A 25,596-nucleotide genomic window follows, 5' to 3' on the forward strand; every position below is an offset into this window, starting at 1 on the left:
ATTGAAGTTGTCGTGGATAGTGAAGAAGGTTGTCTCAGAGTACAACAGGATCTTGATCAGATGGGCCAATGGACTGAGCAGTTGCAGATGAAGTTTAATTTAGGTAAATGTGAGGCTTTGCGTTTTGGTAAGGTGAACAGGGCAGAACTTATAGAGCTACTGGTAGTGTCCTGGAGAGCATTGCCAAACAGAGAGACCTAGGAGTGCAGGTGCATATCCCTTCTAAGTGCGGTCGCAAATAGACGGGGTGATGAAGAAGGCATTTGGCGCGCTGGCCTTCATTGGTCAGTGCATTGAGTATAGGAATTGAGATGTAATGTTGCAGATGTACACATCATTGGTTAGGCCATTTTTGGAATACTGTATTTAATTCTGGTGTCCCTGCCGTAGGAAAGATGTTACAGAGTCGTGGAGTTGTACAGCACGGAAACATACTCTTCGGTTCAACCAATCCATTTCGACCATAATCCCAAACCAGTCCCACCTGCCTGCGCTTGGCCTATATCCCTCCAAACATTTATTATTCATGTACTTATCCGAATATCTGTTCAACGTTGTAACTGTACCCGCATCCACCACTTCCTCAGGAAGTTCATTCCACGCACTGACCACTCGTCTTGTGTTTAAAAAATGTACCTTCGTGTTACTTCAAAATCTTTCTCTTCTCAGCTTAAAGATATACCCCACTAGTCTTGACATGCCCCACCTCAGGGAAAAGACACCTGCCGTTCAATTTATCTATATCCCTCATGATTTTATGAACTTCTATAAGGTCACCATTTGTTAAACCTGAAAGAGTTCAGAAAAAAATTGACAAGGATGTTGCTGGGAATGGAGGGTTTGAGCTATAGGGAGAGGCTGAAAAGAATGGGGCTTTTATCCCTGAAGTGTCAGAGTCTGAGGGGTGACCTTTATAGAGGTAGATAAAATCATGAGGGGCATGGATGGGGTGAATAGCCAAGGTCTTTTTCCTCGAGGAAGTGAGTCCAAAATTAGAGGACATAGTTTTAAAGTGAGAGGGGAAATATTTAAGAGGGGCAGAGGGTGGTGTGTATATGGAATAAATTGCCAGAGGAGGTGGTGGAGACAGATACAATAACAGCATTTAAAGACATGTGGATAGGTACATGAATAGGAAGGGTTTTGGGGGGTATAGGCCAAATGGGACTAGATGTCTGGTCAGTGTGGACAAGTTGAACCGAAGGGCCTGTTTCCGTGCTGCATGACTGTATGATGGTTACCTAGGTGAGACCATATCACACTGATATCACACAAACTCATGAATGAGCCCAAGGGTCTATTTTCAGTTCTTGAAAATGACCAGTCTACCTCTGACAAGGTATCTCAAAACTTTGAGCAAGAGATGAAACTGACTCTTTCGCATTGCTATTGTGCAGCAGCAACACAGGTGATGTCCATCAGTAACGGCTGCTGCTGTAAACCCAGAAGGATACAGTGACTTGCATGCAGTTGAGTCATATGGCAAATGAATTTCAGAGTTGATATAATACTAGGTGTGCAGGCGATATGCACCAAAGACTGATGGATCATATCAAACCACATGTCTCTTTTACTGTTCACAACAGGCAAGGGACTGATCGTGCCCATTCACCTCATGCTTGTAAAACTCAAAGCACAGTCTCGAACATTAAATGATTTTCTGCAGTTGGAAAACTTTTGTTAAGTAATCCCAACTGTGTTACAAATTATGCTAACAACCAAACTAAGATAATCAATCTGTCTCATAGTGTGGCACATCTGTGCACCATGGAAGTTACATATATAAAAATACATTGGAACCTATTAGATTAGATTAGATTACTTACAGTGTGGAAACAGGCCCTTCGGCCCGACAAGTCTGTACCGACCTGCCAAAGCGCAACCCATCCAGACCCATTCCCCTACATTTACCCTTGCCCCTAACACTTTGGGCAATTTAGCATGGCCAATTCACCTGACCTGCACAGTTTTGGACTGTGGGAGGAAACCGGAGCACCCGGAGGAAACCCACGCAGACACGGGGAGAATGTGCAAACTCCACACAGACAGTCGCCTGAGGCGGGAATTGAACCCGGGTCTCTGGCGCTGTGAGACAGCAGTGCTAACCACTGTGCAACCGTGCCGCCCATATTCTTTATGGACAGGAAGAATATTAACGTACTTTGCACCTGTTTTAATTTAACAATGTAGGATCAGCCATTCTCTGATTTATTGGTCAAGACAACACCCTAAGAAATCAGAGGCAACCTGATTTGGTTTAAATTTGAACAAAGCTTGAAGTATACTCAGTCTTCATCTAGTTAGTGCGTTCTCTATGATAGCAGCTCTTCCACTCAGAGTTCATTTGCTAACCAGTCAACACATTTTTCTTACGTATTAAATAAGCATTTCCCTTTAGATTGATATTCATGCAAATTGTTTTGAAGAGCTCAAGATTCGATTTCTGTACTGCCAAATTACTATTTGTAAGTCCTAAGTTGGTGAACTTGTATTTGAAGCAACCTTTCTACTTTCTACTGTAACCTCTCTTTTGAGATGTTTGGAGGCTAAAGCCTCTATCTCTGCTTTGACCTGTCTTCCATTTAGCTATAGACATTATGATGGCAAAAATGTGCACCTTGAGGATGTTGTAGAGCTGGCAGTGATGGAAGCACTGTGGGAGTGGTCATAACATTGGTACAGGATGCGTAATGTGAAATCACATAGAAAGAGAGTGAGGATGACAATATTTTACATTTTGAATTTGGTCTATACAGTACATTGAGGCTGTGGTTTGTCCTTTCCTGTTGTGAAGGCAGCCGAATACGTTGTTTGCTTTTGATAGTTTATTATCCACTCCTTGTCTGTGGTGCAACAAAATGAGATGGTGCTTTCAAATGGATAACTTGTTTGATGGCGGTTGTCTTGATAGCAATACTTAACGTCTGTGTTCGTCTTGCGGAACAGGCTGATGCAGGAATTTTGTTTTCTCTAAACTCATTTTTAGTTTGAAGAGCTGCACCAAAAATGATGTTTTATATATGCTGCCAGACCTGCTATATTTTTGAAAAATTTTCTCTGATTTCCAGCATACACAGTTCTATTTTTGTGTTGCCAGTCTGATTTGCTGTGGGCCAGGAGAGTGCAATCATCAAAAAAAAGGAGTTTACTGATGAGTTTTTTTTCTTACATCATCATGTGGCTCTGTAGATGCCCAAGTTTAGAAAGACCAAATCCATCCAGAAGCTTATTGTCAACTCCCTCCTCAGGATGTTATCTCTCTTTCTTCAACATCCTACTGAAGATGGTAAAGATGAAGAAGAAAAAGGGGTTCCATAATGTTAATTACACCAGTCTCGTAATCCACATCCCCAGGCAACTGTTCAAGAGACATGAATCCCACAATGATGAAATTTGAATTCAATAAGATGTAGAATTTAGGCTAATCTGATTGTTGTGAAAACCCATTTAGGGAAGGAAGTCTGCTGTCCTTACATGGACTGGCTTACATGTGTCTCTAAACGCACAGCAACATAGTTCAGCCTTACTGTAGGGGCAGGTCCACCACGCTTCAAGGCTTAGGGTGGAATTCCAACACCTCCGGGGGTTTTGTTGCTCTTCATCTGATTGCTGGACAGTTTCTTCCAGAATCGCTATCCAGTTCTTCTTTAACAGGCAGTGGTTTGGTGTGGTTAAAGGCAGTATCCTGCTTTATGTACTTGGGACTGAAGATCTTTTCAAAATGCTACAGCCAGAGATCCAGGACTAACTCCTTGTCGATGTGCAGTGTCTTGCCATGGGAGCTCGTCAGAGAGTTTTTGGTTTCATCTGCTCGTCTATAGCCAGTTTTAGTGCTTTGCAGAAGCTTCTTATATCACCAGTATCAAAGTACAGTTGAATTTTTCTCGCAATCTATCGCTGAGTTTGGTTGTTCCTCAGTTTACAGAGTCATAGGGGTCCATAGTCCAGAAAAAGGCAATTAAGCCTATCAAGTCTGCAATAGTCAAAAACTACTTAACTATTACTAATTCTATTTCCCAGCTCTTGGCCCATAGCCTGGTTTGCCACGGCATTGCAAGTGTACATCTAAATACTACTAAAATGTTATAAGGATTTATGTTGGAAAGAGTTCCATGCTTGACTATGGACTTTCTTTTGCTTGGTTGGCCAGCTGAGTGAGGTCTGTCCATGGAGCTGACCTTTGTATTGCTAGCAAGTCCTGGAATTCCTTGTCACCAAACCAGTCCTCGTTCTTCTTAGTGCTGGATCTGATACCCCATGGGAAATATCCATTGTTGCAGCTTTGATGTGTTCCCAGAGTTCTTCTAGTACAAGATCAGTAGTGAGGTCAGGGTGTTCCTGTTTCATGTATAACGTTGCTTGATGTCCATCACTGCAAAATGAGGTTTGCACTTGCCAGTCAAACTTTCTTTTTAGAGGTTGGGGCAAGGTTTGCTCTTGGGGTTAGGCTTCAAGTGAAATTTCAGCTTTGAGTGGAGTTGATAGCCTATATGGCAGTCAGACTGGCATGATTCTCCTGTGCATGATGTCATGATGGTGTACATTTTGGTTACATCTCGTGCACTAAGATGTAAGGTGCCAGTGTTTGGAGCAATGACGTGCCCACATAATCTTGAAATGATCTTTTTGGGAAGGAAGATGTTGGCTTTGGACTGTTGCTTTTCTGCAAAAAGTTATAAGAATTGATGCCTGTTTTCATTGCAGTTTCCAAATTCTTAGTTTCTGAGTGCTCCCTTCCATAGATGGCGGTCATAGCCAACTCTAGCACTGATTGCCAAGGATGATGATTTTGTCCTTGGGAGAGCCATTCAAGGTAGATCTCTGTGAAATCATCTTTGTCAGCTGGGTTAGCATACAGGGTTGGAGCGTAAATTCTGCTGCAAGTTGCACGTTGCTGGTCTTGAAGGGAGAGATCCAGGAATTTTATGCATCCAGATAGCCACTTTTCAGAATGAAAAGTGTCCAGTCTACCTCAGATTTCTAACTCCTTGAAAACATTCAATGTTTTGGCCTCAACTGTTTTCTGTGGCTGAGAATTCTACAGGCTGGCCACTCTGGGTGATGAAATTTCTCCCAGTTTCTTTCTCAAGTGGCCTACTCTGTATCCTCAGACTGTGATTCCTGGTTCTGGAATCCCCAGTCATTAGTAACATCCTTCTTGCATTTCTGCTGTCTAGTTGTATTAGAATTTTATAGGTTTCCGTGAGATGCCCCCCCCCCCCCCCCCACCCCTATTATTGTTTTAAACTCAAACAAAAATCTGAATCTATCCAGTCTTTCTTAATTCATCAGTTCTGCCATCCCAGGAATCAGTCTGCCTCACCTTTGTTGCACTTCCACCATAGCTAGAATGTTGCTCCTCAGATAAGGAGACCAAAATTGCAGTAATACTCCAGGAATGGTCTCCCCAAGGTTCTGTACAATTGCAGCAAGACATCCGCACTCTGTACTCAAATCCTGTCTATGAAGGCAAACATACCATTTGCCTCTTTCATTACCTGTTGATAGGTGTGCTTTCAGCAACTGTTGTACAAGGCCACCCAGGTTTCAATGCACTTTTCCCTTTCCCAATCTTTTGCAACTCAGATAACAAACAGCCTTCCTGTTTTTGTTACCAAAGTGGAACACCTCACATTTATTCACATTATACTTAATCTGCCATGCATTTTCACATTAACTTAACTTGTCCAAAAAGAACTTCAAACAGAACTTCCCCATTTCTTGTAAGACAAATTTCAATGTAATGTACCATAAAAAATAGCAAACATAGGCTGTTCAGCCCCTTGACCCTGTCCAGACATTCAGCAGGGTCATGGCTGACATCGTTTACACAATCCCTCAAGTTGTCATTTAATTTTCCCAGACCTAGCCCAAAGCATATAACTTTTAATTCCCATCAGCTTACTTCCATTCCTTTCCTTTCATAGCCTGTGAACCTTTCAACCCAGAACTTAAATTCAGTGTTCTGTCTGGAGACTCTGTGTCTCTCAAATCTTCATAAATTTGGTCTTTTGAATCCCAGCTTGAATTCATGCCAGTGTTCCTGTGTATTGAACTATCGAGACTTTCAGCCATTAGCTGCTTCTTCTGTTTGGCAGATTACTTGACTGAAAGTTTCAAGAAAACCCTAACCCTCTCACTGCCTGTCTCCACGACAGTGTAAATCATATTGGCTTTACAATATGGTAAATATACAAATGAATTAGTCTTTAGCCCTCAGTGTTATTCTATCTTGAAATTATATGGACATTTGAAAGCATACTTGATTACAAGCTAACATTCTCAACACCTTGGAACTTCAGAGACTACTAGTCCAGCTACTGTAAACACATGTTGTTGCTGTTGTTTCCAAGTCTGAACACTTCAGAACTTACAGTCATAGAGATGTACAGCAAGGAAACAGACCCTTCGGTCCAACTCGTCCATGCCGTCCAGATATCCTAACCCAATCGAATCCCATTTGCCAGCACCCGGCCCATATCTCTCTAAACCCTTCCTATTCATATACCCATCCAGATGTCTTTTAAATGCTGCAATTGTATCAGCCTCCACCACTAATTCTTGCAACTCATTCCATACACACACCCACCTGAGTGTGAAACAAGTTGCACCTTAGGTCTCTTTTATATCTTTCCCCTCACACCCTAAATCTATGCCCTCTGGTTCTGGACTTCCCCACCCCAGGGAAAAGACCTTGTCTATTTATACTTTCCATGCCCCTCATGATTTTATAAACATCTATAAGGTCACCCCTCAGCCTCCAATGCTCCAGGGAAAACAGCCCCAGCCTTAGAGTGGGTTCTTTCTAGATTATATGTTTCACTGATGCCTGTCTTTTGATTAAATTTTAAAAATATAAACAGTAAGTACTAAGTTAGCCTGGAGCACTTTTTTTTAGAGCAAAACAATGGTGCTATTTTCTGGGTCTATTGAGTGTGAAGGATCAAAGATGGTCTTTAGTAGAGTGATGTGCTGTTTTTGTTCGATGTAGGAGTATAAGAAGAGTTAACATAATGTTTACAGGAAGTGTCTTTGGTTGTGAATCCTATTAAATTGAATGGATTGGTGGAGCAACAGTTAGAGGCAATGAGGGATTACATGAGGGGATGGGATGGATAGCAGTTATAGGAAGGGAGAAAGGTCGCAGATATAGTCAGATAGATGGGTTAACTCCAGGAAAGGTAGGAGAGGTAATGCAGGAGTTTTCTGTGGCTATCCCCATTTCAAACAAGTATGCTATCTTGGAAACTGTAGGGGGTGATGGACTCTCATGGGAATGTAGTATGAACAGTCAAGTTTCTGGTATCAAGGCTGGCTGTAATGTAATAAGGGGTGCATCAGGTTCCAAGCAATCGATTGTAATAGGGGACTCTCTCGTCAGAGGCATAGACAGATGAAAAATCAGAATGGTCTGTCGTCTCCCTGGTGCCAGGATCAAGGGTGTCTCCGAGAAGATACAGAATGTTCTCAAAGGCGAGAGAGACCAGTAGGAGGTAATTGTACGCATTGGAACCAATGACTTAGGAAGGGTTAGGGATGAGATTCTGAAGAGTGTCTCTAAAAGGTTAGGCAGGAATTTAAAAAGAAGATCCTCAAGGATAGTAATATCTGGATTACTCCCAGTGCTATGAGCTAGTGAGGGTAGGAATAGGAGGATAGAGAAGATGAATGCGTGGCTGAGGAGCTATTGAATGGAAGGGTTCACATTTTTGGATAATTGGAATCTCTCCTGTGGTAGAAGTGACCTGTATAAGAAGGATGGATTGCACCTGAATTGGAAGGGGATTAATATATTGGCAGGGAGATTTGCTAGAGCTGCTCAGGAGGATTTCATTTAGGAAGGTGAGGGGCAGTGGCGGGGAGAAGGGGACCCAGGGAAATAGTGAGAGAAGAGATCAATTTGAAACTGGTACAATTGGGAAAAGGAGCAAGTCAAACAGTCGGGGTAGGAAGGAACAAAGCAGAGAACAAGATAGGACTGATAAATTAAACTGTATTTACTTCAATGTAAGAGGCCTAACAGGGACGGCAGATGAGCTCAAGGCATGGTTAGGAACATGGGACTGGGATATCATAGCAATTACAGAAATATGGCTCAGGGATGGACAAGACTGGCAGCTTAATGTTCCAGGATACAATGGTATACAAAGGGTAGAAAGTGGAGAGGAGGGGTGGGGCGGGGGGGGCAAGAGAGGAAGGGAAGTGGCACTTTTGATAAGGGATAACATTACTACTGTATTTAGGGAGGATATTCCTGGGAATGCATCCAGGGAAGCTATTTGCATGGAACTGAGAAATAAGAAAAGGATGATCACCTTATTGGGATTGTTTTATAGACCCTGTAATTGTCAGCGGGAAATTGAGAAACAAATTTGTCAGGAGATTTCAGTTATCTGTAAGTATAATAGGGTGGTTATGATCAGGAATTTTAAATTTCCAAACATAGACTGGGACTGCCATAGTGTTAAGGGTTTATTTGGAGAGGAATTTGTTAAGTGTGTACAAGAAATTTTTCTGATTCAATATGTGGATGTTCCTCCTAGAGAAGGTGCAAAACTTAATCTACTCTTGGAAATAAGGCAGGGCAAGTGACTGAGGTGTCAGTGGGGGAGCACTTTGGGCCCAGCAACCACAATTCTATTAGTTTTAAAATAGTGATGGAGAGGGATAGACCAAATATAAAAGTTGAAGTTCTAAACTGGAGGAAGGTTATTTTTGACGGTATTAGGCAAGAACTTTCAAAAGCTGATGGGGGGCAGATGTTCGCAGGTAAAGGGATGGCTGGAAAATGGGAAGCCTTCAAAAATGAGGTAACGAAAATCCGGAGACATTGTGTTCCTGTTAGGGTGAAAGGAAAGGCCGATAGGTATAAGGAATGCTGGATGACTAGAGAAATTGAGATTTTGGTTAAGAAAAAGAAGGAAGCATATGTCAGGTATAGACAGCAGAGATCGAGAGAATCCTTAGAAGAGGATAAGGCAGTAGGAGTATACTTAACGGGGAAATCAAGAAGGCAAAAAGGGGGCATGAGATAGCTTTGGCAAATAAGATTAAGGAGAATCCAAAGAGTTTCTTTATAAATACATTAAGGACAAAAGAGTAACAAAGAAGAGAATAGGGCGCCTCAAGGCAGCCTACGTATGCAGCTGCAGGAGATGAGGGAGATACCAGTATTTTGCATCAGTGTCATCTTGAAAAATGTGCCTATTACAGAGGATGAGGTGCTGGATATCTTGAAATGCATAAAAGTGGATAAATCCCCAGGACCTGATCGGGTGTACCTTAGAACTCTGTGAGAAGCTAGAGAAGTGATTGCTGGACCTCTTGCTAAGATATTTGTATCATCGATAGTCACAGGCGAGGTGCCAGAAGACTGGAGGTTGGTGAACATGGTGCCACAATTTAAGAAAGGTGGTAAGGAAAGCCAGGGAATTATAAATCGATGAGCCTGACTAGTTGTTAGAAGGAATCCTGAGGGACAGGATTTACATGTATTTGAAAAGGCAAGAACTAATTAGGGATAGTCAACATGGCTTTGTGCGTGGGAAATCATGTTTCACATAGTTGATAGTTTTTTTTGAAGAAGTAACAAAGAGTGTTGATGAGGGCAGTGTGGTGGACATGATTTATATGGACTTCAATAAAACGTTCGAGAAGGTTCCCCATGGTAGACTCATTAGCAAAGTTAGATCTCGTGGAATACAAGGAGATCTAGCTATTTGAGTACAGAACCGGCTTGAAGGTAGAAGACAGAGGGTGACAGTGGAGGATTGCTTTTTAGACTGGAGGCCTGTGACCAGTGGAGTGCCAGAAGGATTGGTGCCAGGTACACTACATTTCGTCATTTATATAAATGATTTGGATGTGAACAAAGGAGGTATAGTTTGTAAATTTGCAGATGACACCAAAATTGGAGGTGTGGTGGACAGTGAAGAAGGTTACCTCAGTGTGTAATGGGATCTTGATCAGATGGGCCAGTGAGGTGAGAAATGGCAGATGGAGTTTAATTTAGATAAATGTGAGGTGCTGCATTTTGGAAACGCAAATCAGAGCAGGACTTAAAAGTCTGGACCTGCTTTTAATCTTTAACAGGGAAAAGGTTATGTAATGCTCTTTGATTTACCCTAAATTAGAGATAGTACCAAACATCAAAATCTTATAAATCTAGTGTTTATAATATTCATTAACTGAAAATATTGGTTTTCTTTTCTTTTCTAGCTGTTCGATGGCATTGAATGTGAATTTCCTTTGTTTTATATTTATTTGATCATTGACGGTGAGTAGACCTTGAAGTTTATTTCGTTTGGAAAACAGTTCTTGCTTTAACATCTGAAATATGTCACTTTTTGATTCATGTTGGACCAGAAATGTGTCATTTATATTAGAAATACCAGATTTGCTGTACAAGGATTAGAGAAATGTTAAAATTTGGAATTAACAAGTTGAATTGATTATTTCCAGTATTTGCAAATATAGTTTAAACTCTGATTTATAGTGTAAAGGTTTCCACACTGTAAGTAATCTAATCTAATCTAATCTAATAATGTTATTGATTCAACTGCCATTAAGCATTTTCTCACTTTTCATTTCCATTGACTTTATAAGTTTGGATATTGATAGACTCCCTGCCTTCATAGAGGAATTGAATAAATCCTTGAAGGGATTGAGACAAAGTGGGCTGTGTTTCAAAACCAGTACGGACCAAATGGGCCAAATACCAACTTTTTGTGACAATCTGTGGTCCTATTTTAATCATTAATATTTAGGGTAAATAGATCTGTTCATTTTGTTTGAGTAATCTAATACTGGCTAATGGATGTCTTCATAACAAGTGAAATGACAATAAGCATTTATTTTTAAATATTTCTCAAGATATGGTAACATCTTTCCAAGTTACACCACGTAAATGAAATGTTGCTGTCCTTACAATGATTGCGCTCCAATATATAGATAGAGAATTCAAGGACTTGAAGGCCAAGCGGAGGTGGCTGGCACTTTTGTTCTTGGCAGTGTTCATTGCTTAACACTTCTGTGGAACGACTTTAGTCTGCAATTTGCCAGCATATCCCTGGATGTTGTCCAGATTCTATTAAAGGTGCTTATCATCACATACCATTCCTTCCTCAAATAATAGATCAGTACTGTTTCACATTGAATACAACTGAGATAATATTCTGCTTGAAACAAGAGCACAAATTATGTTCTGCACGAGATACTTCATAATATACTACTGGTATCAGCTTGTTATTGTTCATTTTCTAACCAGTTAGCCATATTGTGATTTCATAGGGTTTGTAGTTACACTCATTTAATGTTCCTAACTGAAGTGATTTCTTTGAATTGTTGCTTACTTATTCTATGGGACATTTTTTTCAGCATGCATTTCAGTTTATCCAGTGAACTCATGCAGAATCAACTATGTTTTGGTTATCTTAATCTAATGCCTGAGTCACTGCTTGTGACTCCACTTTATAGTTAGCTTGCTGTTCATTTTTTATAACCTTATATATAGTTTAGCAATTTGTTGTGTCATTTAAGAGACCATTAAAACTAACCATGTATAAAGAGTGATAGTATCTCAGCCAGATCAGATAGGGGTTGCAGTTTCTTGTTTCTGAACAACCTTAGTAAATCAGTTTGATTTTATGATCATTTGTCAGGCTGGTATGCTGAGATCTGAACTTGTGACTAGTTTACTAACTATAACTGCTAGGCTACATGACAGAGCAGCATAAAATATCTCAACTGAATGCTTTGATTACAAACTGATATGATCTGTGCGTATACCAAATTCCGGCAGATATCTGTATTTAACAGGCATTTATTACCACAAGAAAGGGACTGTCAAATTAGGTTGTTGTGTTTAGTTTGCATTCCATATGTGTTAGTTAACATGTGTATTACGACATGACAATACAAACAAACTATAGTAATTTGCCATAATACATTCTCTGGGTGGAAAATAATGTTAATAAATTCAAAACTGGGGAATTTTCTTTTGTCTTAGAAGTTAGTTTAGTAGAGATCGAGGCCATTTGACTCACTGAAACTGCACAGATCTGTTGATGGACAATGCGATTAGTCTCACTCCTGGGTTGTTTCCTCTTCTGCTAGCAACGTTTTGTCCTTGAGATATTTATTGAACTTTGTTTCAAATCTGTATGCATGACACTGTCAGGCAGTTTCAAATCTGAACTACTTCTTGCATTAAAAAATGATTTTGCTCATGTCACCTCTGGTTCTTTGGCTGCTCACTGTAAATTGTTGCCATATTATTATCAATCCTTCAGCCCTTCAACCCTCAGAAACAGTTTATTTACTGTATGCAAATGCTTCATGATTTTTAATACCTCTGTTAAATCTCTTAATTGCCTTCTCTACTCAACTGGAAAAAATTGGATTGTTCCCCTTCTGGTTGAATAAGTATAATGTGCCATACCTGGACTATTCTTGTAAATCTTTCCCATACATCTTTTAAAACCTTCCAAATCCCTTCTAAAGTATAACATGTAAAATTGAACACAATACACCAGCTGCAGCTAAGCTAGTGGATTTAGTGAAACCTCCAAGTTTCTGTACTCTGTGTCTCTGGTTATCAAGCACAGAAACTCATATGCTTTATTGACTGATGTGTTACCCTGTCCTTTTGCCTTTAATGTTTGTCACTCCAAATCACCAGGGGTCTCTTTGCTCTTTTAACCCTTGAAAATTGTAGGCATGGTCCTGCTTCATTCTTTCATCTAAAATGTCTCAAGGGCAACTCTTCTTCTTGAGTTCTTTGTCTGAAGGCAGTTCCAATTCGCGATGTCAACACCTTCACCATGGGTGGGGCAAGAAGGCAGGTCCTAAATCTAGCCCAGCAGGGACAGGGATTGAACCGCATGCTTCAAACACAACCTGATTTACAGTCATGCAGCCAATGGACCCAACCATCCCCACAAGGGGGCTCAGTAACTTTAGTCACACTTTTGCATGCGTATTGTATCCTGGAGCTGAGAACATGATGGTAAAGTCTCCAATTTATTGTCACCTCACCTTTCTTGTTCTTACCTCCTGCTGTTGCCTTATGTTGAAATGATTTATAAATTGAGCCTCAGTTTAGTTATCCACAATTTAAATGTAACTTCCTTGGATATCATGTCCTGGGTGACATTTCAGCCTGGAGCTTCTCATTTAGAAGTAGGTACCTTACCTAATGCAACACAAGATCATCAAGGTTAATTGAAGCATATCAACAAATACTAGCTTGTCAAGGATGCTCATATTTAATAAACAAAAAATAGTTGTAACTCACATATTTCAGCATGGAATTTCATTTAACGTAGGTTGATATGTATACTAGTTTGTCAGTGTCCTCTTGAAGCCTATTCCTATCTTGCCTGTTTTGTCCACCTCCAGTTTTCTTGCCATCTGTGAATTTCAAATTGTGTCCTTAAGCCCAAGTCATGAATGTAAGTCAGAATCAACAGTGGTCCTAGTGCTGAACTTCGGGTAATGCCTTTGCATACCTTCATCCAGTGCAAAAAAAGTATTCATACAACCTTCAATTTTCTATTCCTGAACCAATTTTAATTTCATGCTGCTGTGGTGCTTTTTATAAAACGTCACTTTTATTGACAAGCTTAATAGTTGGTACTTTATTCAATGCCTTTTGAAAGTCCACATATGCAGCATCAACTGCATTGTTCTAATCACCCTCTGTGTTACCGCAACAAAGTGTGACCACATTTCTTAACAATTCCTGACCATTTCCTCAATTTCATCCCAGTGCCTTTTTAAATGCTATTATCTACAGTTTTTTGAAGTGTTGTTTATTGTGTTTATATGACATTTTTCCTATCTTTTATTGTATTGATCACAACTGTCTAGACTTTGGTAGTGTGGATTTGTGGTTTCTTGCAGATATTGGGTATTAAAAATAAAATTCAAAAGACATAGTGAAGAATTAGGGAAGTTGGAGTCAAGAGTTATTATAACTTTTGAATTGTCTCATTATTATTATTTAATTATTAAATATATCTTTTATTTAAGGTTCTTTCTGGTGTAAGTTGATCATGCGATCATCTGTCTTAACTTAATTAATTAGCTGAAGTTATTAACTGAATTAATTTCTTATGATTATTGATGTTTGAAATAGTTAACAGAATGATGGACATGATTTAACTGCATTGCAGTGAATCCTTCATTCATATTGCCATTGCATTCAGTAATTAAGTAAGGAGTTTTAAAATAATTATTCACAGATACAAATCTCATGAGTTTTGTGAAGTTGAATTCTGTTGTTATTATGGAAGATATTATGATTTATTGGTCTTTGAGATCAAACTAACCTTATAAGTTACATAATACCTTTGTTTTCTCCTTTCACTATGAATGGATAGTTTCACCGTTAAATGTTAAATAATTTGGAATATTAAATTTTTGCCATTGTATACAGGTTCCTACTTAAAATTGATCATCTTCTGTGAAACATATTTAACAAGCATGATAGCACAGCTAATGTTTAATATACCTTGTTTGAATCTTGCTTGAAGAGTATGGAATTATATGCAAAGAATATAAGCATTTAGTAAAGGATAAGTTGGTAAGCGTACGAGAGAGTAAGCATATTTTTGGAACTGATTCTTAAAGATGATTTTTTTTTAACAGGGGTATTTAGAGATAAACCTGAACAAGTGAAAAACTACTTGACACTCCTTGAACCATTGCTTCTCCAGTCATACGATGGTAAGGAAGCATTTTTATGTTCCTCATGAACATATTCTGGAAGGGTAGTTTATTCTTTTCCTTGTATATGTTTTTGGAATGTGCATTGAGAAAATGATAAGCAAATCTAATGTGCGTTTGATATGACATTTTGAGCAAAATGATCGTGAGATTACTTTAAAACTGGATCAATTATTCTTAATTGTCCTTTATGTACATAAGACGAGATCATTATGTGTGTATCATGAGTTGAAAATGTTGTTTTATGCAGTGCAGAGTCCTCAACCTACACAAAAATGCTCTTTGTTTTTAAACCAATATGGATTTCAGCTTTCTTCCTTTGTGGCTATAACAGGATGATGCATAAATAACATATGGGACAGATATAGATTTTTCAAAATGTCAGAATCTTAAAAATACAATTTATTTGGAGTTCTTTTCAATGGAAAAGTGATGAAAAATTTCTAATTTTTTAAAGATAATTGTACTTTAAGTGAGAGTTGATGGAGTTGTAATTGTGTCTGGCATTCTCATGCAAGACCTGCTAGACTATGTAACTCAGGTTGTGTTCCCGTCCAATTGGTGATGCAGGATAGGCTACCATCTTCTGTTATATCTTTCCTCACAGTAATTCCTCACAGTAATGCATCTGACTAAATTTTCTTCCTAATTTTCTGTATTGCTGCTCTTCCACATTCTGACTTTGCCACCTCTGGAGCTCTCATTTTATGCAAACTGTAAACCTGCTGCTATTCTGCTGATCAAGATTTCCAATTTAATTTCATTGACTGTCTTATCGAATCGAGAAAGCACGGTTCTCCCTTTATGGCACCGGTATTAGCATTATGCTCTCCCAGGTGAAATTTACTTTTGTTTAGACATAAATGTAATTCTCCATTTACCTACCCAGAAATGTATTTTATCTAGAGCTACTGCATTATACTAAGGCTTTGTTATCTTATGCCAGTCAGTATGATTTCATCAGGTGAAATTCTGGGCATCTTACATTTGTTCCAATTGTCTATACACAAGCAATGATAATGAAACAACCAAAAAATGTCATTTTGTACAGGTTCTTACAACCAGTGAATAAAGAAACTTTCATCCAATTGATGTATTGATAGCAAATGTGAGAGTCATTCACAAATACAAAACCCACTCCCTTGCTGAGTAGCTTCATGATTGCTTAATGAAAGAGTTAATTCCTTATTTGTTGTAAAAGTCTACCTGAACAATTAAATACGTAGTGCTGGGGTGGGGAGAGTCGAGGGAATAATAAGTAGAATGCTTTATTTACATTTAATAGTACTGCTTACTCAAGTCAGTATGTGAAAGGTGAGTGGATTAAAATCATTATTGTGTAATTCGGCCCTTTTTCTTGCGCAGTTTATAATCCCTATATTATATCTTGATAGTAATGTTTTGATAGTACTGTTATTCCAGTCATGTGCTCCATTTTCACCAGGAGAAGGTGAAAAGGATCTTCACTGTCGTTGCCAGATTCCCAGTTATGCTTATCTCGCTGAGAAAATTATGACATCTACGATGTTGATCTGACAATGTTGTGTTCCAGCTCATTTATGCTCATTTAGGTCATTAGTGTGTCTGGTTTCAACAGAGCTCCCAGCAGTGTTATCTTACGTAATAGCTTCACTTTGGATAAAAAGAATCCAGCTACTAGCTAATATGAAGCAATTAATCCAGCTCCTTGTAATTCTGTTAAACATGAAATGGCAAATGCATTATTTATTGGTAAACTGGCTTAAAGCCATGATGAAATTTTTCATATAAATACTTGATCAAGAACCAACACTATGTGGAGGTGACATTTCTCTAATTGTCATACCCTGCTTTTTGGAACAGAAGAGTAAACATGGCTAAAAACGATTACTCATCTGTAACTTGCCACCAGAAAATTGAATTTATATTACAAAACTCACCTTTTTAATAATCTCAAGTGTTTATTTTGACAGAAGCTGAACAGAATTTTGAAATGCAAATTCGCCGATGTTACTTACCTAAAATAGTGATTAATTCATTGCATATTACCCAATTTGGGGATTCTTAGTTTGTACAGCTGTAGAAAAATAGAAGTTGATTCTTCAAATTTAATGTAACGGAAAATTAATAGGTAGCAGTGTGGATTCAATCCAGTTTGTCTATCTTATGCTTATTATAATGTTTCTTGCTATGTTCTCCCTTCTCTCATTTCCATTTTATTTTACCTTTGACATAATACACATGTCTCTTGCACTTGACTTCACAACAAGCCATTTAGAGTTGATTGCATTCTCTATAAATCTGTACAATCTGTTCTAACACTTAAAAGTGCTGAGAGTTGCAAATAACCGTATTAGACTAGTTTAAGTTTCATAAAAGAAATGGGAGGCTGCACTCAATAGGCAGATTCATTGCAAGAGCAAAAGTAGGGGAATCAACGTTATTTTCTAGTTTCAGTTCAAATGAATAAATGAAAACACATTGGATTGAGGAGGTTCCTGTCAAATCTGTGGAGCAAATAGTAAAACAAAGTGGTTTTCAGTGAGGGAAGTACTGATGCACTCAACTCTCACAAATAATGTGTGTTATTTTTGCACAGTGTATATGCAATCCTGTGGAAAACAAAGGAAGGGAAAATATGACTGCTTTTGGGATACACATGATCTATTTCAGTTAATTTGACTATCACAACTCTTTCACTCAGGCACAGGTTGTGTACTGCTCTTGGAGGCATTCCTTAAATACATAGAACATTTAGAAGATTATAGCGCAGTACAGGCTCTTCGGCCTTCGATGTTGCACCGACCTGTCATACCAATCTGAAGCCCATCTAACCTACACTATTCCATTTACATATATATGCTTGTCCAATGACGACTTAAACGTACTTAAAGTTGGCAAATCTACGACTGTTGCAGGCAAAGCATTCCATACCCTTACTACTCTGAGTAAAGAAACTATCTCTGACATCTGTTCTAGATCTATCACCCGTCAATTTAAAGCTATGCCCCTCGTACTCGCCATCGCCATACTTGGAAAAAGGCTCTCCCTGTTCACCCTATCTAAGCGGAAGGCCCCAAGGGATCCTTCCATATCCGCCACAAATTCACCTGCTCTTCCACACACACCATTTCCTGCATCTGCTGCACCCGATGTGGCTTCCTCTATATTGGGGAGAGAGGCCGCCTACTTGCAGAACGTTTCAGAGAACACCTCTGGGACACCCGGACCAACCAACCCAACCACCCCGTGGCTCAACACTTCAACTCCCCCTCCCACTCCTCCTCGGACTCCTCCATCGCCAGACCATAGCAACACGACGGCTGGAGGAAGAGCACCTCATCTTCCGCCTAGGAACCCTCCAACCGCAAGGGATGAACTCAGATTTCTCCAGTTTCCTTATTTCCCCTCCCCCCACCTTGTCTCAGTCCCAACCCTCGAACTCAGCACCACCTTCCTAACCTGCAATCTTCTTCCTGACCTCTCCGCCCCCACCCCCACTCCAGCCTATCACCCTCACTTTTACCTCCTTCCACCTATCGCATTTCCAACGCCCCTCCCCCAAGTCCCTCCTCCCTACCTTTTATCTTAGCCTGCTTGGCACACTTTCCTCATTCCTGAAGAAGGGCTCATGCCTGAAACGTCGATTCTCCTGCTCCTTGGATGCTGCCTGACCTGCTGTGCTTTTCCAGCAATACATTTCCACCCTATCTAACCCTCTGATTATCTTATATGTCTCTATCAAGTCACCTCTCAACCTTCTTCTCTCCAACGAAACCAGCTTCAAGTCCCTCAGTCTTTCCTCGTAAGACCTTCCCTCCATACCAGGCAACATCCTAGTAAATCTCCTCTGCACCCTTTCCAAAGCTTCCACATGCTTCTTATAATGTACGTTACTAGGACTTCCTTGGCTGGCCCCATTTTCATCTTCCACCTGCTAGTGTCCATTCTGCTGCCACCCTGACAAGGTGTCTGTCAGTGAGGCAAAGGATGTGACCTGCCAACATCATCCTATTGCCATCACCACGTCCAGTCAACCCTCTGAGCTGTCCTCTTTGGACTTAGTGAGTGCTACTTTTCCATGTGATACCCAAGATCTTTGGTAGCCAGTGCTGCCGAAAGACATCCAATTTATATGGAACGCAGATGTTCTCTTCCATATCTTCCTGGCATAGACTTTGCAATTAATACTACTATAGACTGATAGGCTCACAGCCTCTAGGCACTGCTGATGTTTGGTTCCCACTTTGTGTGGAACCCCGAAAAGACCAGCGTAGATGTCAGTCTCTGCATTGTCCTGCTCAGTGATGTAGCTTCCTAGGTAGGAGTTGTCCTTGCTATTCTTTCCCTGATGGTGATCTGAAGGCCTTGTTGCCATTTACTTATCATTGTCTTGGTCCTCTTGTAGCTGATGTGTAGACCAACCTTGGCACTGCTACTCTCTAGACTAATGGTCATGGCTTGGAAATGCATGATTCTTCAGCCAGCAAGGCACATCATCTGTGAAATCCATGCCCATCACATAGTGGTTTTGCCATGGAATACCAAAGCCTGCATCCACTCTGAATGAAATGAATAATGAAGCAAAAAAGTATAAAAGTGTTTGCAGCCATTCCATCCTCCTATGATGATATTGAAGGATTATCATGCTTATGTTAGTCTTGATGCAGCACCTGGAATTGTACTATTAGGCTTTGAAAATATTAATATACCACTCAGAAACACTATACTGTTTTATAGTGTACCAGAGAGACTATTAAAGGATACAATCCAGCACCACAAGAACTGCAGTGGTTTAAGAAGGCAGCTCATCATCACCTTCCCAAAGCAATTGTAGGGAGGGAGTCGATAGCCCTAGCCAAAGTTGCCCAAATTCAGTTAAAAAATAAAAGAAAACATTCTAGGTTCTGACTAATGATCCTCCTAATGGTCTACTGACTACATGATTTATTTCTTGTCTGTTTTTCATAGAAGGTGCCATCTTCAATCTGCAGCTTCAGTTGGAGCCATTTCTGTTGGTGACACTGATACCCTTTTCCTTGGTGGGCAACTTTGACAGGCAGGCTGCCTGCCTGAATTGGATGGCAGTCCCATGGTGATCTCTTAGGAACACAAGAACAGGAAAAGGGCTTTCAGCCTGTTACATCATTTATTACGCTTTTAGCTGATCGAAGACTTCAACATCTTTTACCAATACTATCCTCAAAACCCTTTATGCCATAGAAACCTAACAACCTCCACTTTAAACATACTGAACTTCAACAACCCTCTGAAGTAAAAGAGCTTTTCTTAATCTTTGTCCTAAATGGCATCCTTCTTATTTTTAAATTATGCTCTCTCAAGGCACACTGCCCATCCCTCGAAGTATTTTATTTCAATAAGAGTACCTCTTATTTTCCAAAACTCTAGACAATACAGGCCAAGTTTACCCAATCTCTCTTTATTTGACAATCCCACCCTCCTGGGAACAAGTGGATCTTCATTAAACTCCTTCAATGGCAATTTCCTGTGATAAGGACCCCATAACTGCGCACAGTACCCTAGGTCTAACCAAGATTCTATACAAACTTGACTGCTCCACTACTCAAATCCTCCTGCAATAAAGGCTAACACTCCAGACAACACCTGCATGTTAGCCTTTAGGGATTATTCACAAGGACATCCAAATCCCTTTGCAAATCTGCACTTTCCAACCTCTCACCATTTAAGAAATACTCTGCACATTTGTTCTTCATACCAAAGTGTATAACCTCACATTTTTTTTCACATTATATTCCATCTGCCATGTTCTTGATCAATCTGTCCAAATCCTCCTGAAAACGTTTTAAGTATTCCTCTACACACATTCCTGCTTAGCTCTGTATCATCTGCAAATTTGGAAATGTTCCATTTGGTCCCCATGTCCATATCATTGACATGTATTGTATGTAAATAGCTCGTGTCCAAGTACTGATCTTTGTGGTATTTACTCGTTATAGTCTGGCAATCTATTTTCTGCCTGTAGTCAATCTTTAATCCAAGCCAGCACATTACCCCTTGTGCCAAGTACTTTAATTTTGATAACCAACCTCCTGTGGAGAACCTTAAGAAAAACCTTATGAACATCTGAATGTAGTGTGTCCATGAAGCAATTATGTGTGTAACACCCTTTAAAAAAAAATCCAAGTTTATCAAACATGATTTTCCATGAGTAAATCCATACTGACTGTGTCCAACCAGATTGCTTTTAGCCGTGTCCATTTATCACATCCTTTGTGACAGATTTTTCCTACCACTGATATCGGTTTGCATTTCCCCTCTTCTTTTCCCTTAGCCCTTTCTTACATAGTAGGGTGAGATTTGCAAATTTGTAGTCTGCAGGAATTGTTGCCAAATCTATGGAATTTTTGAAGATGATTACCAATGCATCAATTATCTCCATTGCCACCCAACACTCTGTGATTTGGACTGACAAGTCTTGGGGACTTGCCAACGTTCAACCCATTAGTTTCTCCAGCACAGCTTTCTTATGAATGCTAATTTCCTTCAACTCCTCCTCCTCCTTCTGGACCTAAAATTCTGTACCTTTCTCAGTGTGAATGGACACAAAGTAATCATTTAGCTTCTCTGCCATTTCTGTATTCACCATTAAAAGTTCTTCTGACACAGCTTTTAGTGGACGCATGTTCACTGTAGCCAAATATTTCCTTTTTTACTTACCTGGAGAAATGTTTACATTCCATTTTTATGTTCTTTTCCTAAATCACATTCATATTGTATCCTTCCTTTCTCTATGTCTTTACATTCCTTTGAAGTATTCTGAAAGCTTCACAACAATCAGATTTATTATTGTTTCTGGCCACTTTATAAGTCTTTTCTTTAAATCTTATATATTCCTTCATTTTCTCTGTCAGTCACATTTGACTGACTTTTTTTTTAGTTTTAATTGACCACCATTGATAAAATACTGTCTGGGGTGCTGCTAGCTAGCCATTCTGACTCCCTTCCCACAATTGGTTCTGGCAGTGGAATGACCTAGGATTTGATAAAATTCAGTTTAGTAATCCTACGTCCTGTCCTGAATTCTAAAACATACGTTGGAAAAGAGGAATGGGCAGCACGGTGGCTCAGTGGTTAGCACTGCTGCCTCACAGTGCCAGGGACCCAGGTTCGATTCCAGCCTCAAGCGACTGTCTGTGTGGAGTTTGCACGTTCTCCCAGTGTCTGTGTGGGTTTCCTCTGGGTGCTCCGGTTTCATCGCACAATCCAAAGATGTGCAGGTCAGGTGAATTGGCTATGCTAAATTGCCCATAGTGTTCAGAGATTCATAGATTATATGCATTAGCCTGGGGTAAATGTAGAGTAAAAGGGGAATAGGTCTGTCTGGGTTACTCTTCGGAGGGTCGGTGTGAACTTGTTGGGCCGAAGGGCCTGTTTCCATGCTGTAGAGATTCTATGATTCCAATTGAAAAGTTCATTTCAGAACTGGAGCAGGAGCTGGCAATTCAGCCTCCGAAGCTTGCTCCATGACTTAATACAATCATGGCTGGTGCCATCTTGGCCTCAACTGGGATAGTGAAGTCTGGGGTAGTGAATTCCACAGATTCGTAACCCTTTGAGAGAAGTAATTCTTCCTTATCTCTGTTTAAAACTGTCCCCATTTAACCTAAGACTATGTATTGCACCACAAGGGGTAACATCTGCTCTCCGTCTATTTTGTCAATCTCCTTTGTCCTCTTATTTATCTCAAATTAGACCTCCTAACTCTAGCATTTATCAGCCTAACCTACTCAATCTCTCCTCTCAAGACAAAATAAGATTTCTTCAACTGTTTAAAAGTGGTTTTACAAAACCTTGTTATCAAACAATTAGAAGAGAATATTTGGCATTGAAATAATTTCCTACTTGTAATGCAACATTCTTTTTCAAATGAAAGTCAATGGTACTACCATTACTGACTCCCCCATTATCAAAATAGACAATTCCCCTGGACCGAATGGGATTTATCCTAGGGTTTTCTGGGAAGCCAGGGCGGAGGTTGCCACGTCTTTGGCTTTGATCTTTATGTCATCATTGTCCACAGGAATCGTGCCAGAAGACTGGAGGACAGCAAATGTTGTTCCCTTGTTCAAGAAGGGGTGTCAAGACAACTCTGGAAATTATAGCCTTACTTCAGTTGTGGGTAAAGTGTTGGAAAGGGTTATAAGAGATAGGATTTATAATCATCTAGAGAGGAATAAGCTGATTAGGGATAGTCAACATGGTTTTGTGAAGGGTAGGTCGTGCCTCACAAACCTTATTGAGTTCTTTGAGAACATGACCAAACAGGTGGATGAGGGTAAAGTGGTTGATGTAGTGTATATCGATTTCAGTAAAGCATTTGATAAGGTACCCTACGTTAGGCTATTGCACAAAACATGGAGGCATGGGATTGAGGGTGATTTAACGGTTTGGATCAGAAGTTGGCTAGCTGAAAGATGACAGAGGGTGGTGGTTGGTGGTAAATATTCATCCTGGAGTTCAGTTACTAGTGAGGTCTGTTTTGCAAGGATTTGTTTTGGGTCCACTGTTGTTTGTCATTTATATAAATGACCTGGATGAGGGTATAGAAGGATGGGTTAGTAAATTTGCGGATGATACTAAGATCAGAGGAGTTGTGGATACTGGCGATGGATTTTATAGGTTACACAGAGATATAGGTATGCTGCAGAGCTGGGCTGAAAGGTACAAATGGAGTTTAATGTGGAAAAGTGTGAGGTGATTCACTTTGGAAAGAGTAACAGGAATGTAGAGTACTGGGCGAGTGGCAAGATTCTTAGTAGTGTAGATGAGCAGAGAGATCTCTGTGATCAGGTACATGGATCCTTGACAGTTGCCACCCAGGTTGACAGGGTTGTTAAGAAGGCATACAGTGTGTTAGCTTTTGTTGGTAAAGGGATTGAGTTTCGGAACCATAAGATCATATTGCATCTGTACAAAACTCTGGTGCAGCCACATTTGGAGTACTGCGTATAGTTCCGGTCACCACATTACAAGAAGGATGTGGAAGCATTGGAAAGGGTTCAGAGGAGATTTACTAGGGTGTTGCCTGGTGTGGAGGGAAGGTTTTTAGATTAGATTAGATTACTTAGATTACTTACAGTGTGGAAACAGGCCCTTCGGCCCAACAAGTCCACACCGCCTCGCCGAAGCGTAACCCACCCATACCCCTACATCTATATCTACCCCTTACCTAACACTACGGACAATTTAGCATGGCCAATTCACCTGACCTGCACATCTTTGGTGTGTGGGAGGAAACCGGAGCACCCGGAGGAAACCCACGCAGACACGGGGAGAACGTGCAAACTCCACACAGTCAGTCGCCTGAGGCGGGAATTGAACCCGGATCTCTGGTGCTGTGAGGCAGCAGTGCTAACCACTGTGCCACCGTGCCGCCCACGGTCTTACGAGGAAAGGCTGAGGGATTTGAAGCTGTATTCGTTAGAGAAAAAAGGTTAAGAGTTGACTCAATTGAGACATATAATCAGATAGGTTGGACAGTGAGACCCTTTTTCCTCAGATGGCGATGGCTAGCACAGGGGACATAGCTTTAAATTGAGGGGTGATAGATATAGGACAGATGTCAGAGGTAGTTTCTTTACTTGGAGAGTAGTAGTGGAACGTACTGCCTGCAACAGTTGACTCATCAACTTTAAGGGCATTTAAATGGTCGTTCGATAGGCATGTGGACAAGAATGGAATAGTGTAGGTTGGATGGGCTTCAGATTGGTTCCACAGATTGGCGCAACATCGTGGGTCAAAGGGCCTGTACTGCGCTATAGTGTTCTATGTTCTAAAATCTGGAGCTTACCGCTGAACTGGATCAGCCATATAAATGTTGCAATGACCAGAGCAGGTCAGTGGCTTGGAACTTTGCAGTAAAAGTTCACCTTCTGACTCCCCACTGCTTGTCTACTATCAACATGCTACAAGTCAGAATTCTAAGTGAATACGTCCCACTAACTTTCCTGGAATAAAGGGATTATCCTCTGTGGAAGGTTTGAGATTGGTCTTAGATTTATTGGAATTTAGAAAAACGAGAGGTGGCCTTATTAAAGCATGTAAGATTTTGAAGGGCTTGACAAGAGGATGACTGTTCGTTTGGGAAAATCCAAACTTGGGTCCACTATTTAAAAATATGAGGTCTCACATTTAAGATGGAGATGAGGAATTTCTTCTTTCAGAGGGTTGTTAGTATGTGAAATTATCTTCCGTAAAGAATAGTGGGAATTAGGTTCGTAGGGCTGAATTAGAGGGTTTTTTTTTATCAACAAGAGAGACCAGGAGAGTGAGCAGGAAAGTGGAATAAAGGCTGCAACCAGATTAACTGTCAGTTTATTGAATATAGAATTAGGCTTCAGGGATGAAATGACTTGCTCATGTTTCAATTTCTTATGATCTGATCATAGAGCCCTGTGGTTGGGATCTTGACATTGCATTGACTTTTCTGCCAATACAAGGCACTATTGCTGACCTGCGGGTAAGCCGGTAATGAGAATTTGAACTGCAGTCTGGATTTTTGCAGAGACAGGATGCTTAGTTTCTGGAGAGTGTGTTAGGCAGCCAATTTCACAACCATAAGTGTTGGAATCCAGACAAGGCTATTGAAGTGTTGACTATGATTTGAAGTAGAAGATGCAAGCATGAGGGATCATAGAGAGGCAGAGGCCTGGCATTTGGGCACTTCTCCCACTTAAATTCTCTCAGGATATTCATTATAACACCTCCCACTTAATTCTCTCAGGATATTCAACATAACACAACAAGTGAGCTTCAATCCTTTAATGTGAAATAGAAAACAAGCACAGAGGTGATGAACAGGGACAGTGAAACTGCCTGGAGATCTGCAGCATGTATTGGCATTAAGAG

At 40.2% G+C, this 25,596-nt stretch overlaps 1 protein-coding gene across 3 annotated transcripts in view; it reads left to right on the top strand.

The window, feature by feature from the left end:
• The window catches only part of phkb (phosphorylase kinase, beta), a 288,598-nt gene that overhangs the window by 144,004 nt on the left and 118,998 nt on the right, over positions 1 to 25,596 (top strand). For all 3 annotated transcript variants that reach the window (XM_072596241.1, XM_072596240.1, XM_072596242.1), the window contains 2 exons: positions 10,219 to 10,276; positions 14,650 to 14,727. In XM_072596241.1, coding sequence (XP_072452342.1) covers positions 10,219 to 10,276; positions 14,650 to 14,727 — 136 coding nt within the window. The remainder of the gene's footprint in view (positions 1 to 10,218; positions 10,277 to 14,649; positions 14,728 to 25,596) is intronic.

The sequence above is a fragment of the Chiloscyllium punctatum genome, chromosome 26 (genome assembly GCF_047496795.1).
Source record: "Chiloscyllium punctatum isolate Juve2018m chromosome 26, sChiPun1.3, whole genome shotgun sequence".
NCBI classification, from domain to species: domain Eukaryota; kingdom Metazoa; phylum Chordata; class Chondrichthyes; order Orectolobiformes; family Hemiscylliidae; genus Chiloscyllium; species Chiloscyllium punctatum.